The sequence below is a fragment of the Anabrus simplex genome, chromosome 6 (genome assembly GCF_040414725.1).
Source record: "Anabrus simplex isolate iqAnaSimp1 chromosome 6, ASM4041472v1, whole genome shotgun sequence".
In the NCBI taxonomy this organism is placed as follows: Eukaryota; Metazoa; Arthropoda; class Insecta; order Orthoptera; family Tettigoniidae; genus Anabrus; species Anabrus simplex.
This window is the reverse complement of record NC_090270.1, coordinates 137,099,470-137,113,701: the sequence shown is the minus strand read 5'-3', so window position 1 is coordinate 137,113,701 and position 14,232 is coordinate 137,099,470. Positions and strand designations below refer to the sequence as shown.

The following is a 14,232-nucleotide window of genomic DNA, read 5'->3' as shown; positions in this document are numbered from 1 at the left end:
ACAGCGTGAGATATCGAATGAACTTTTTTCAAATGATTTATTAGTATGACCTATCCTTTAATGCATATATACACGGTTACATGAAATAAACTTCATCGTAAAGCCCGTGTGTCGTAAGTAACTACTTGTGCAATTCTTAATCATCCACTCCACCTTTAAAATACAAATTGCGTGTCTTTAATAAGGCAGCATTAAAACTCAATACTTGCTTTGTCCTCTATCAGGACATCTTCAGCTGAAAAATAAATGTACAAACCTTAAAATTGTAACAAGGGTAATGACCATATCAAGTATAAAAATTCAATGACAATTGCATCCAGCTAAAATGTGGCGTATGAAATGTCATGTCATAACAATATTAAAATAACAGTGAATTTAAAACTGCACAGATGAAAATATTAGGTGCGCCTGTCTGTGTGATGAATGAATACTGGATGCACTCGTTGACTGCTGTGTAATCGTCTGTAATGTGCACAGACTGTTGCAAGCCTTGGTTGCTTTTTCAGAAAATTTATAAGGCGGTGGAATATTTGATTCAAACTGCACGAATTGCTTTGAGGGTTGTACCGCAGTAATAAAGTTGGCCGAAAAATAAAAATAATCTATAAGCAAAAAATAAAATAAATCGGCTAACTAGTCTTAAGTAATGTAATGGCACATCCGGCTACTCATGTCCTGCCCTGTGCAAATAGGCCTGACTCACCTTGAGTTCCAGCGCTATCTACGTGCTGTACTGGCAAGTCATTTGGGAGGTAAACTTACCTTCTTCTCTCTTCTTCTTTCTTCTTTTCTAACCTATTTCAATCCACTGCTGGATATAGGCCTCTTCCATGTGCTTCCATCGTCTCAGGTCTTGAGCCACTTGGAACCAGCGTGTTCCAGCCAACAGCTTTATGTTGTCGAGCCATCTCTTCTGGGGTCTTCCAATGCCTCTCTTGTGTTCCCATGGTCTCCAGTGAACAATCCTAGAGGTCCACCTGTTGTAGTCTTGTCGAGCTATGTGTCCTACCTAGGAGGGGTGTGCTAGGTAGCAACTGACGAGCCCAACCTAGCGCACGGGGGCAAAACGCTGGCAACCAGGAATGAGTTAGCTGGAAAATTTATAACGTCCAATAACGGACCATTTATACTGGTATTAACTTTCTGTCTGACCATTACCAGTAATAAAGCACAGGGACAACATCTTGAAAAAGTGGGTGTCTATTTACCCGAACCAGTATTCAGTCACGGCCAATCGTATGTTGCACTATCTCAGGCAAGATCATTTGAAATTGTTTAGATCCAGATATGCCCGAATGGTTGAAGCACAGTGAATACTGTATGGAAAGAGGTATTATAAACTATATTACGAATGAATCAGTCATTATGTACTGGTATCAAATGTTCATAAAACTATTGAAAAGGGCAGGCAAAACAATATGACTACGACAGGCATATCAAGACGAGTTATCTGACCTATTTATAAGGAATGCTGCAGAACAGCATGGGTCCACTAGTTATTATTAAGATCCATTAACACCCTCTTAATGAACTGTGACTTTTATGTACAAGGATATCACTGATTTTTTCTGTTAACAAATCTGAATTCAAAACATCTTTCTGAGTTTTTAATGTAAATACTTACCTATGTTACAGCATCCTCATGCATATGTGCCATACAGCCAAGGTTATGAAGAAGATGGTTTCCTCAAGAGCTTAGAATCTCTTAAAGTAACAGACATTGAAGTTAAAGCAAGTAACTGTACTAAAGTAAGTATCAGAAAAAACAGCATTTTTTCACAGGTTTTCATTCAGATTATACAACACATGTGTATTTTCAAGTATTTTAATGAATGTAAGTACAGTAACTGAAATATTAGCTGTAGCAGCAAGAATCATTTCAAATTTTCAGTTGTAAGTTGTTGAAACTGAAGCCCAGGTTTAACAAAACAAGAAGAATAGTATATCAAAGCAATGGCAAGTGTAATACTGTACAGTGACCACAAAACTAGAATTTATGGTAAACTCAAGTGACATGTTAGAAACTTCATTGTTGGTCACTATTGACAGCAGTGGCGTAAGCTGGGATCAAGACATGGGCTACCACTAGACTTGGGTTACCCCTTTTCGATGGTTGGTTTAGTGAACATGAAGCATTTTGAGTTGCAGCCAATAGACAACGGAGAAGTCTGCTGTGTTGTCAAGGCTGCTTCACAAGCTACTGCCACTACCAATACTCAATACCTGATCAGTGGAGATTGTAGCCTAAGGTTTAGCAAATAAAAGTCTGGCTTTGTGGCTAAATGGATAGAATGCTTGCCTTTGGTCCAATAGCCCCGGTTCCATTTTCAGAATCAACTTCCCCACACCGTTAATTCCCCTGGCTTGGGGACTGGGTATTTATGATGTCTTCACCATTCATTTTATCCTCATTAGGTCACCACCACAGATGCCATTCAGTATTATTATTATTATGATCATATTAAATAAACAATTTTACAACAGTTGTACCCATCATTCACTGGTTAATTAGCTTCCTTGGGAGATTGGTGGTGGTGCCGAACCCATGATCATGGGTTCAATTCCAACCAACAAAAGAGAACACTAAACCTGAAAGCATGCATTTCATTTTAGCAGATCTGCCTATAAAAAGAAAACTATATTACTCCTATAACAGCAGCCCTGCAGTGTCTTCCTACAAGGATTTAGAAGTAAACGGGAGTGAAATACCAGCGCTCTGTTATCCATATAATTAAATCAGAAGTATGAGGTGAGGATTTATACACGATGAGTAACGCATGGTTGATGGTTAACAGTGGCAATCTGACAGAACGAAGTCTAGCACAGCTATCATCCTGGCCCCAGCACCTATCGGACATACGTTAGCAAGCCGAATGAAGTGGGTCGAGGGCAGAGGGACGAGAGTCTGGGCTGCAATTTCAGTCTCCAAAGCCTTGCTCTCAGAAATATGTGCAACATTTTTTCTCACTGCTTTCATGTTTTGTAAATGCAACAATGTGTCAGATGCTTACATTATAATGTGCTTTAGACTTCCATCATTCTCAACTGAGGTTTGGGCTTCACCTATAGCCTTGGTAGCCCTCAGTATGTGCCAGTGATTGACAGTAAGATACTTCATAAGAAAAATACCTGAGGTTTCCACCTTTGCAATATTAAATTACAGTAATGTCAAAATTATTTTCAGAACATGTTTCGTCTCTTTGAGACACCATCAGCTGCTTATTTCCAGTATAGATTAAAAATAGACATGTACAGGTAGTAAAGAGTTGTCACACACTCATGATTCCTATAAATAACAAAATTGTACTAACTAACGTCAGAAAAATATAAAGCATAAAAAACACTGATTAGAAGACTTTAAAAATCACACATACACATCTTGTTCTTTCTAAACTTAAAAATACACTTTTTTAAAATCTATGAGGTAGAATCATCCTTGTTAAATTGGTCTTGTTTCGAATCCATTGTTTTTGCAGATGATTCAGTGTGATAATTAACTGAGGTAGTGATTAATATAAATTGTACAGAAGAGGGGTCTCTTCAAGGTTGAAATGAAGGTTGCATTAAAGAATACGGATCTTGTAAACCGCTGTGGAAAATGTTACAGAATGCAATATTCTATTTGGGAGTCGCCTTTTTATTTCTCACAGCTGACACCCGTCAAGTGGCATGACCAGCCTTAGCGGTTGCTGTTGCACGTCTAGTGTTGTAATCGTTACAATTTAAAGATGTGGTCATAATGGGTGATTTAAATGCCTGTGTTGGTACACACAACAACTCGATATGTGTTGGTGAATTTGGATTTGGGAACATGAGGAAAAAAGGTCAGAAACTTCCAGAGATTTGTAAACACATGACATGGTTGTAATGAATACCTTTTTTTATTTAAGTACTTGAAGTACCTGCCTGAAGAAGATACACATGGAAAGCACTTGGAGATAATGCATGATATCAGATTGATGATTATATATTAGTCAGACAGTGGCATCAAAACTTGATTAAATCCAGTCATAGCTATCCAGGATCTCATGTAGACAGCAACCACAATCTTGTACTACTCAAATGTTACATTAAGCTCAAGAAGAATATAAAATAAAGCCAACATAAATGGAACACCCAGAGTTTAAAGAACACTTATATACAGCAGATATACAAAAGGGAAACTAATCAGGTAGCACAGTGAATACAGTGCAAAATGGGAGGAAATTAAGAATGGAAAAACTGAGGCTACTGAAGAACTACTGGAAAGGAGACAGCTTGAGCCAAGGAATCCATGGATGACTCAAGAAATTATGAATCTTATTCCTGAAAGAAAGAGGGAAAAGTTTTTACAAATTGCTTTACGTCGGCACCAACACAGATAGGTCTTATGGCGGCGATGGGACAGGAAATGGCTAGGAGTGGGAAGGAAGTGGCCGTGGCCTCAATTAATGTACAGCCCCAGCATTTACCTGGCGAGAAAATGGGAAACCATGGAAAACCATCTTCAGGGCTGCTGACAGTGGGGTTCGAACCCACTATCCCCCGAATATTGGATACTGGCCGCACTTAAGCGACTGCAGCTATCATCCTCGGTAAAGGGAAAAGTAGGGAACACAGAAAGGTATAAAGAAATTACAAATCAGATGATAAAAAAATGTTGTGAAACAAAGGAGAACTGGATGAAAGAGGCAAGTGTAATTATAGGAAAGGACATGATCAGAGGAAAAGTGGAAAAGACATACCCCAGTATCAGAATCGTAATAACTCAAGCCAAGAACCAAAAAGTTTATAGTCAAGGATAAAAAGGGAAACCTGTTTTACACCAAAGAAGTTTGTGACCTTTGGAAACATTACCTTTAAAACTTACAAAAAGGAAATGATGTAAGCAATACTAACAGCTACACAGAAGAAGAGCATGAGATAGGCAGTTGTAGAAAGAGCCCCTCAATGCATTTAATGCAGTCCTGCACAGTCTCCATGAAAAGAAAGCACCTGGTCCGGATAACATTCTGGCTGAATTTCTAAAATGCTCACGTGATGATTTCAAACATATTTTTAAATTGGTGTCAAGATTGTTATGAAAGTGGCATAGTTCTTAATGACCTCATTAAAAGCAGAGCTGGTTTCATTACCGAAAAAGAGAAATGCAGTGAATAGTTCAGATTACCTAATTATCTTTCTTATGTCCCATGCCTCAAAAATAATGCATAACATCATCAGTAATAGAATTAGAGAGAAATTAGAACACTTTTATGAATAAGGGCCAGTCTGGATTTCAGTCAAGGAGGGATATCAGGGAAGCAATTCTGGCATTACGTTTAATTCCAGAGAGGAAACATGAGAACAGAAAAGTATATATGACCTTCACTGAATTAATGTTTGACCATGTGGATTAGAAGCAGCTTTTCCAAACAATGGAAAAGATAGGACTTGATTAGAAGTATAGATGCCTTATAATAAATGTGTACAGACTGCAGAATTACATTTTGAATTACATACAATAAACTTCATTGTGATTCCATAATGACATTTAAAATAGTATAGAATATCATAATTTCCACATTCACCTAGACAATACAAATATATTTTTACAATTTAATTTGCAAATTTAATTATTTAATGTGTGTTGAATTTGCAATTCTGATTTTCGAATCAATGGCAAAATAACAAAATTAGAACAAGAGTTAGACAAGGTTGTCCAATTTCTTCAATATGTTCATCAAAGAGGCCATCATAGTCACGAAAAACAAAACAGCTCTGATCAAAATAGGCAGTAAACAAGTACATTCCATAAGATTTGCTAATGATATTGCCATACTGGCAGAAACAGGCAAAGGTATGAAAAGAATACTCAACATACTAGCAGAAACCTTAGGCAAATGGAACCTCAAAATGAATACAAAAAAAAAAAAAAAAAAAAAAAAGACATTATGTGAATCCATGCAAACACCTATAACAGACATCAAACTTGGCTGTGATAAAATTGAACAAGTGAAACAATTTTGCTACCTTGGAAGCCTAATTATGAGCAACAACTGGGGTCCACCAGAAGTGGGCCGATGACCTAGGTGTTTGGCTCCTTTAGACAACAATCATCATCGTCTACCAGAAGTCACAAAAAGGACAGCAATATTAAAAAGAGCCTTCCAAAATAAAAAGCATCTGCTGGCCAACGAACTTATAGACATTCAAACTCTGAAGACATTTGTGAAAATCTTGAGGAAAAGAAAAAGTTAAAGGCAGTTGAAATGTGGATCTGGAGGGGAATGCAGAGGATAAAGTGGACTGAAATGAAGAGCAATACCAAAGTCCTTAGAGAGATTGGAGATAAACGGAGTCTGGTCAATGAAATTCAAGAAATGGAAAATAAAATTTATAGGTCACATTTTGTGATATGAGGATAACTTCTGCAACATCATTGAAGCAAAACTTGCCAGAAAAAGAGTTCTGAGGATGAAATCCAACACCTACATTGAGTTGGCTCAAGATAGACAGCTATGATTGCAGCAACAAGGTTTAGTCTTTAGAATGTAATGATGACATATTTATGTAACTAAAAAGTTTGTTTGTTTGTTTGTTTGTTTGTTTGTTTGTTCGTTTGTTCATTTGTTCATTCATTCATTCATTTGTTTGTTTGTTTGTTTGTTTGTTTGTTTGTTTGTTTGTTTGTTTGTTTGTTTGTTTGTTTGTTTGTTCATTTGTTTGTTCTCTATAATATTCTGTGCTGTTTGATCTCTATGAAATGTTGCATTGTTACAATTTAGGATCCTGCAGGTAACACTGCATAACTTTTCTCAGGATAGCAGGCATTAAGTTGGAAAATCCATGCTTTTCACACAGTCGTCAATACAGTATGTTGTTTTGTTCCAGTGTAGAGAACATCCAAACTTTCATACATCAAACACCAAAGGGAAAAACAAAAAATTTTGGATCTCAAAACACTCTTATTGATACAACTTTCATGTTTAATTTTCTCTGTATTAATTATTCATTTTAAATTTTTTATGGTATTTGTATATGTTTCTTGCAAAAGGCTTATCCTGTCAATAGATTTTTATCACCAGAAGACAACAGAAGAAAAGGAAAAAGGCTGCTCTTGAAGATAGAAGGAATTATTTGAAACATAAAGTCAACAGTAACGTCCAACAAAATATTCAATGCTCTAAATTGTAACGCTCACCTACTAAGATCAAGAAAAAACTCTACTTTTCCAGCATTTATGTTGTATTCTAAGCTCCAGTATCACCGCTCTCCATCAGCTATCTTCCACCACTATCATACGACTAATGGTCAGCCTGCTCAACCTATCTCTACATCACCCTGACGTTACTATTCTAGAAGTAACTCAAGACTCCATATTTTTCTAGTGCTTTCTGAATTATCGGCTATATAAGATGCACCAAATCCACCAGACAATTAGTCCACTTTCAACACTGGTGTGGTTTGTAGGGCTGCACTGCATGTGTTACATGCCTGATTTTTATTCTCCGCCATCAGGAATTCTACTCTATGTAACCATGGATGAGCAAAGAGAGATATATTTGCCTTATTGTGGGACTTGTTTCCCAAAATCCTTCAGGCTCCACACTTCAGTGATTCTCTGGTTGTGTTTATCTGCACTAACAACCATGAACTGTTTACGAGTGCTGGATGCTCCCATTCTCTATTTTATTGCTGAGATTTCAAGCTTTGAGTAACAGGATGTAAGGAGGTGTGAGTTAATAATTTTCGCCTATTCAATTAACATTCATCCAAATTATTCTTTGGACTGTTCTTGGAAAACAGAATAAATTTGTTTATGATGATGATGCTTGTTGTTTAAAGGGGCCTAACATCTAGGTCATTGGCCCCTAATGACACGAAATGAGATTAAAATAATGTAATGAAAAATTAAAAGTTCAAAATCCTCCACTGACCAGAATTCAAAAAGTGAGGACAAAGAATGAATGGATGGATATGAATTTAAAACAATCAGTGGATCCAACCCGCAATGCCTCACATTCACAGAAACTGACGTAAAACAACAGTATTACTTTTTTTTTTTTTTTGCTAGGGGCTTTACGTCGCACCGACACAGATAGGTCTTATGGCGACGATGGGATAGGAAAGGACAAGGAGTTGGAAGGAAGCGGCCGTGGCCTTAATTAAGGTACAGCCCCAGCATTTGCCTGGTGTGAAAATGGGAAACCACGGAAAACCATTTTCAGGGCTGCCGATAGTGGGATTCGAACCTACTATCTCCCGGATGCAAGCTCACAGCCGCGCGCCTCTACGCGCACGGCCAACTCGCCCGGTAACAGTATTACTGACCAAGGGACTGCTTCTATAGCACAATACTGAATCAATGATGCTTGTAGTCTAAAGCGGTCCAAAATCCAAGTCATCGGCCCCTCATAATGATACTTACTGCTAGGAAAGTAGAACCATGGTATTTGTCATGTTGTGGTACCAATCAAAAGTTGCAAAGACTTGCGGTATTCCACACATTATGGTACTACTCACAGGGAATGAAATTCGCACATGTAATACAGACCTATCGTGCTTCGCATATTGGGGCACCATTTACAGGCAACGCAAACCTATGATGTTCGTCACATAAGTGTACTAACCACAGTGACTTGTACTATCCTGTGGTGTTCTTCATATAGTGAGTACTAATCACAGGCAAGTTAGAACGATGGTGTCGCTCATATAGTGGTACTAAGCATAGGTACTGTAAAAGCCAGCAGTGCACTCTGTTGCTACTAATCACAAACCTATTTTGTACCTAACATAGTGGTACTATTCGCAAGTAAAAGCGACCCATGGTGTTCCCCGCATGGTGGTACTAATTACAAGTAGTCTCATGGTTCTAATTCGATCATTCCTTGGTTGCCCCTTTTAGTCGCCTCATACGACAGGCAGGGGATACCGTGAGTGTATTCTTTGTCTGCGTCCCCCAACCACAGGGGGTCAGAATAAATTTAACATGTAGGATGCTTCTTCCTGTTCTATACCTGTCCATGCTCTCTTTCTCTCCTGTTAATAGAGTTCGGCATTTCCTATACATACTTATGAATGTATGTGTCATTTAATCCCCCCTTTTGAGGGAAAATTGTAATTTGGTCTTTATCTATAGTGTTATTTTGTGAGAAGCACCTTTTGAAATCTGTGATTGTTTTGTATTGTGGCTGGATCATGCTGTAATTTTAATTATCCAAAATTGGTTAACAATTTCTTAATACGCGATTGTTAGTTTGTACTCATGTCCTCTGTTGTTCGTTCGCTCTGTTGTTGTTTTGATTATTTAAAATATATATTGGTATCTGAATGCTGAACTTTGGTTTCCCTTTGCTTTATCCTGATTCTTTTCATCATTTGTACCTCCCACAGACACCCTCTAATTTCCCAGTAACTACCAACCAAAATTCAATGATACGATGATCTACGAGTTGCTTGCTTTGATCATCATAATTAAAGCCTACCAGTCTATTCTAGTAGTTTGTGGTTTATAAATAAGCTGTTAATTTATTATTATTATTATTATTATCATTATTATTATTATTATTATTATTATTATTTCTGGTGACAACACTCACACATTACAAAATCACACCTGAGTACGTTAGTTCTTACACTATATAGTTAGTTACACCAGCTTCTATACCGGTACATTTATGTAAGTGCACAAGTTATCTCGATCGAGGTGAGTAGAATCTTACCAACAAGAAAGATAGGACAGATACTTTCAGGATACCATATCTGCACAACTCCAAGTACCCATAATATGTTTAATTACATACAATAAGTTTCATATTCAGTATCATATTGATGTCAACTATACATATACATAGAATGGAACTATTGCAATCTTAGTATATGTAAGATGCTTAAAGTCAATCATTTTCCAACTACAGACGGTTTTATGTATATCTCTGACATTACATCTAAGTTATAAAATGGTTCTCTTTATTTCAGATTCTAGTGTGGCATACGCAGATTAAAAAGTTTAACTCTTGGACAGATTTAGATGAAAAATTGTATGGTGATACTAATCTACTACATCTCAAAGACCAGATGATTTCACAAGGATTGCAGTGAATGGTGCTTGAAGAGTGTTCCTTAGTATAAGGGAGAGTCAAATGAAAATGAGTCAATCCGAATTTTACTTCTTCTTCCTGGCCTTTTCTCAGTTGCTTGGGATCAGGATTGTGTATGGATTTTGTTTTGTTAAGAATGAAGCCATATGCAATAAAAAACTTTCCAGTCTGTCAAACACACAGTAATTACAATATAAATTATAACACTATAAACATACCTTAAAATACACCTTAACATACAAAGAATGACATGTTTCGTTCTAAAAGAACATCCTCAGATTCTATCAAATAACTTAAAACATGCTTATATATGTACAGTATTGTTTATGTTGTGTAAACTTTTCAACGATAAAGAGTTTAGTGATAACATGAACCAGTAATGACATAAATAAAATAAATATATATATACAAGTATTAATATAATGGAAAACTTACGTTCATTTCACACTATTAGTGTGTATTTCAGGACTGAAACAGTGTTTGTGAAATAGTGTGACAACGGACTTAGCATCGGCAGTCTTGATAAGTACGTAAGGTTTTTTAAAGAGTTCTCTTCTTTATGTAACACAATATCGTAACCCTGTCTTTGATCTTCTTACTTCATGAACCCAAATCACTTAATTAACATCTTCTGACAATGATATTTCATCGTATCAAATACTGCAACCATTAGTCAAGAATTTTGTGATAAACAATTATCAGCTTCAGAATTTTTGGTATGATACACACATAAATAATCAGATTCATCATCTCATTTTATAGTATGTACAGCAGGAATAGGTACAAATCACAGTGTACAGAATGTCTCAAAAATAAAGGCAGATCCACATTTTCACTTATATCCACACTTCAGTGAATCAATTACAAACTGTTCACTTCATGCTTTATTCCAGCAGTCACTGTACTTCTATTTTTAAAATTTCTGGTTCATAAAAAAATGGCAATAAGTAAGACGGGGGATATCCATCAATTCCTGAAACAATCTGTACAATCTTTTGTAAAATGTGATCAATCAACATGTGTCAAACTTTGAAGAAATATCAGATCAGAAAAACTGCTGTATCAATGGAAAATATATTTTAATTTTCTTTAATTTCACAAAATAATTCTATTCAATAATTTAGCAAATATAAATAGTTTATTTTCACATAAACAGCTTTTGAACTTCGCAATATCATATGTAATCTACATAATTATGATCCCAACTAAGAAAAAAAGAACAACAAAATGTTTATGCTATTCTACTAATTATTATCATGATATAACACTCAATACATATATATTATTGTACAAGTATTAAATTTATATATTATGGATATCATTTGATACTGTCATAAAAACTACAACTAAGCTGTATTGAAAGGATTCATCAACTAGCATGAAATATTATTTCTATATCCCAGTTATGAATGTATTAATACGACTTTATGCATGTGCAATATCATCAGTGTAAGAGGAAGTTCATTCGATTCAAGTATAATTAATCAAACAGCATTTTTAAAGAGAAATATGCAAGGAAATTCCTCAAACTAGTAATATTTGGGCTGAAATATATGATTTCTTATGAACTACTCACTCCAGCCCAATACTTTCTAAATGTAATTTTCTTTCTGCTTCTGGAATCTCTCTTCCTATTCTCTGCTTGTTGATTTTTGTCTGTAGTCTAGTGTGTTTATCTTTCAATATCTTGAGTGTATTTGTTTTGTATTTTAAATATTCTATTGTAATATGTAACTCTCTCATGTCTTCCTTAAGTTCTATGACCCATCTAATATTATTCTTACTCTTACTCTTCCAATAATTTTTCTATTATTTTCCTACTAATTCTATTTTCTGGTGACCATATCAGATGCCTTAAGAATTATATTAGTTTCTTTTTCATTGTGCTAGTCACAGGTTCTATTTCCTTATAAACTATTTCATTGGAAGCTAGTCTCCAGACTCTGTTTACTTGATCATTTTTATTTAAACAGGTTCTCACTATTCTCCTTTCTAACTTGAGTACTCTATCTCTTGCAACTGTGTTTGTTGTTTTGAATAATGTTTAACATGCATATGTTTATCTATTCTATTTTGCCATGCTGGTTTCTCGTTTGGATTTCATGTGATTATTTCACCTAAATATTTAAATTTTTCTACAATTTTTATTTCTTGGTCTCCCAGCTTAATTTTGTTTGCAAGCTGAAGTTGAGTTAGCATAATTTCTGTTTTTTTCAAATGAAATTTTCAAACCAATATTTTGAGCTATTTCCTGTAAAGATTTTATTTGTTGTTTTGTTTCCTGAATATCATTGGCCAGAAGAGCTAGATTATCAGCAAATCCTAGACAGTTCAAATTTATATTATTCTTCTGGGTTCCAATTGTTATATTTTTTGAGTTGTTCTTGTACCATTCCCTCATAACATACTCCAGTGCACAGTTAAAAAGAAGAGGTGACAATTCATCACCCTGTCTTAAACCAGTTGTTACCAAGAATAGTTCAGAAAGTTCTCCTCTGACTTAATTTTAGAAATTGTATTAGTTAAAGTTAAATCAATTAGATTAGCTTTGTGTGAAGTCTAAAATGTCTTAAAATTTGTAATAATGATGGTCTGTGGATGGAGACGTAAGTTTTCTTGAAATCTATAAATATTATTGAATTAGGCTTGTTTCGATTTCTTAGATAACCCTCAAAATCACTGACTGTCTTGGTAAAAACTGACACATAGGTATTAGATAAGCTGCATGAAACAAAAGCGTCATCCACTTTTAGAAAGAAAGCAAGTGCAGATGAATGTGACACATCTCACATATATGATGGTTAGAGCATAAGTCATGGTAGTTATTTTTTTTCTCACATTTGCATTGTACTACCATTCAATGGCCATATGTCCTGGAAAGCATGACATTCATTGTACATGGACACAGCACAAGATGGTGGTACATTGGACAGGTACTACACACATGGTGACAAGACTGTAGTAGTGAGTCAGGGCTCTGTGCAGAATGAATGTGACGAGGCAAAAAACAGCGTATGTACTCTGAACTGGCTGTTTGCTGGGGTTGCAGTGCCAAAGACTTTCATAGAGAAGAGGATGGTTGCCTAGTTGTGCTTCCTCTTAAAACAATAATCACCACCACTTTCATAGAGAAACTGTGGGGAATAATGCCCTTCCATACCAAACAGCTGTGGGATGGGCAGCAGCGTTTCAGCACAAATGTGAAACAGAGACGAGCAATGGTCTGGAAGATCTGTTAGTGACTGGGCTGATGCGATGCACAGTAATTACCCAGTGCATGAACATGGACAGAAGAAGGACACTATTTGAGTAACAAACCAAAACAGGCACTGAAAAATTAACCATACACAGAATGGTACAGAGGCAACTTCAATGTTGGGGGGTGGGAAGTACTGGAACACCTGCCATGCTTACTGGACTTGTCTCCATGCGATTTTGATCTCATCCCCAAAGTGAAAGAAACACTAAATGGGAGATGGTTTGGGATATGAGAGGACATTGCCAACCCTGTAAAACATGAGACTGCAAAATTCACATATGGCAAGGCAATTGGTATCCAACGTCTCCCGCATCAGTGGCAACGTATTGTGGACAATCTAGGGGAATACTTTGAGGGTTTACCATAAAGGTTACTGTACTCTCAGATAAACTTTATGTAGTACAAGGATTTCACGGCTGAATGTTTCCTCGCATTATAACCTATATCTGGTAAACCTGCATTATTCACACATTCCACGACACCTTCCACTCCCCACTCCCATCTGTATATTTCCATTTGTCTCATAGATCCTGCATTTGTGTGAAAAAATATAGGTGTTGTGACTTATGTCCAAACCCTTATATAAAATTTTAACATAAATGAATAAAGTAGAGCAAGGGTTCATGTACAGTACATAGTGTTCGTAGTTCTGCAAAGTGACGTGCACTGAACCCCAGCTTTGTGTTTTGTATTGACATTAGAACATTTATTACAAATAAAAAAACTGCAAACAACTAAATCAAGGTAAGTACAGCTGTCTCGATAACCCATTCACTTTACCGCGGTCCAGGTCTCTCCAGTGAGCTGGGCTTCTTTATCGGCACGAAAGAAAGTTACTCCAGGGAAATTCAAGTCACTTGGTTGACACTTGAGCTTCAAGCCTCCTTGTCTGGGGATGGCGGGGTGATAGCT

At 36.2% G+C, this 14,232-nt stretch overlaps 1 protein-coding gene across 5 annotated transcripts in view; it reads left to right on the top strand.

Annotated features, from left to right (window-relative positions):
* The window catches only part of LOC136876198 (galactosylgalactosylxylosylprotein 3-beta-glucuronosyltransferase P), a 160,220-nt gene extending 146,252 nt beyond the window's left edge, over window positions 1–13,968 (top strand). For 4 of the 5 annotated variants that reach the window (XM_067149943.2, XM_067149941.2, XM_068228344.1 and 1 more), the window contains 2 exons: window positions 1,636–1,749; window positions 9,940–13,967. In XM_067149943.2, the coding sequence (XP_067006044.2) occupies window positions 1,636–1,749; window positions 9,940–10,062 (237 nt within the window). In that variant the 3' untranslated portion in view covers window positions 10,063–13,967. Of the gene's footprint in view, window positions 1–1,635; window positions 1,750–9,939 lie in introns of all 5 variants that reach the window. The other variant, XM_068228345.1, reaches the window with a different exon arrangement.
* The last annotated feature ends 264 nt before the right edge of the window (window positions 13,969–14,232 follow it).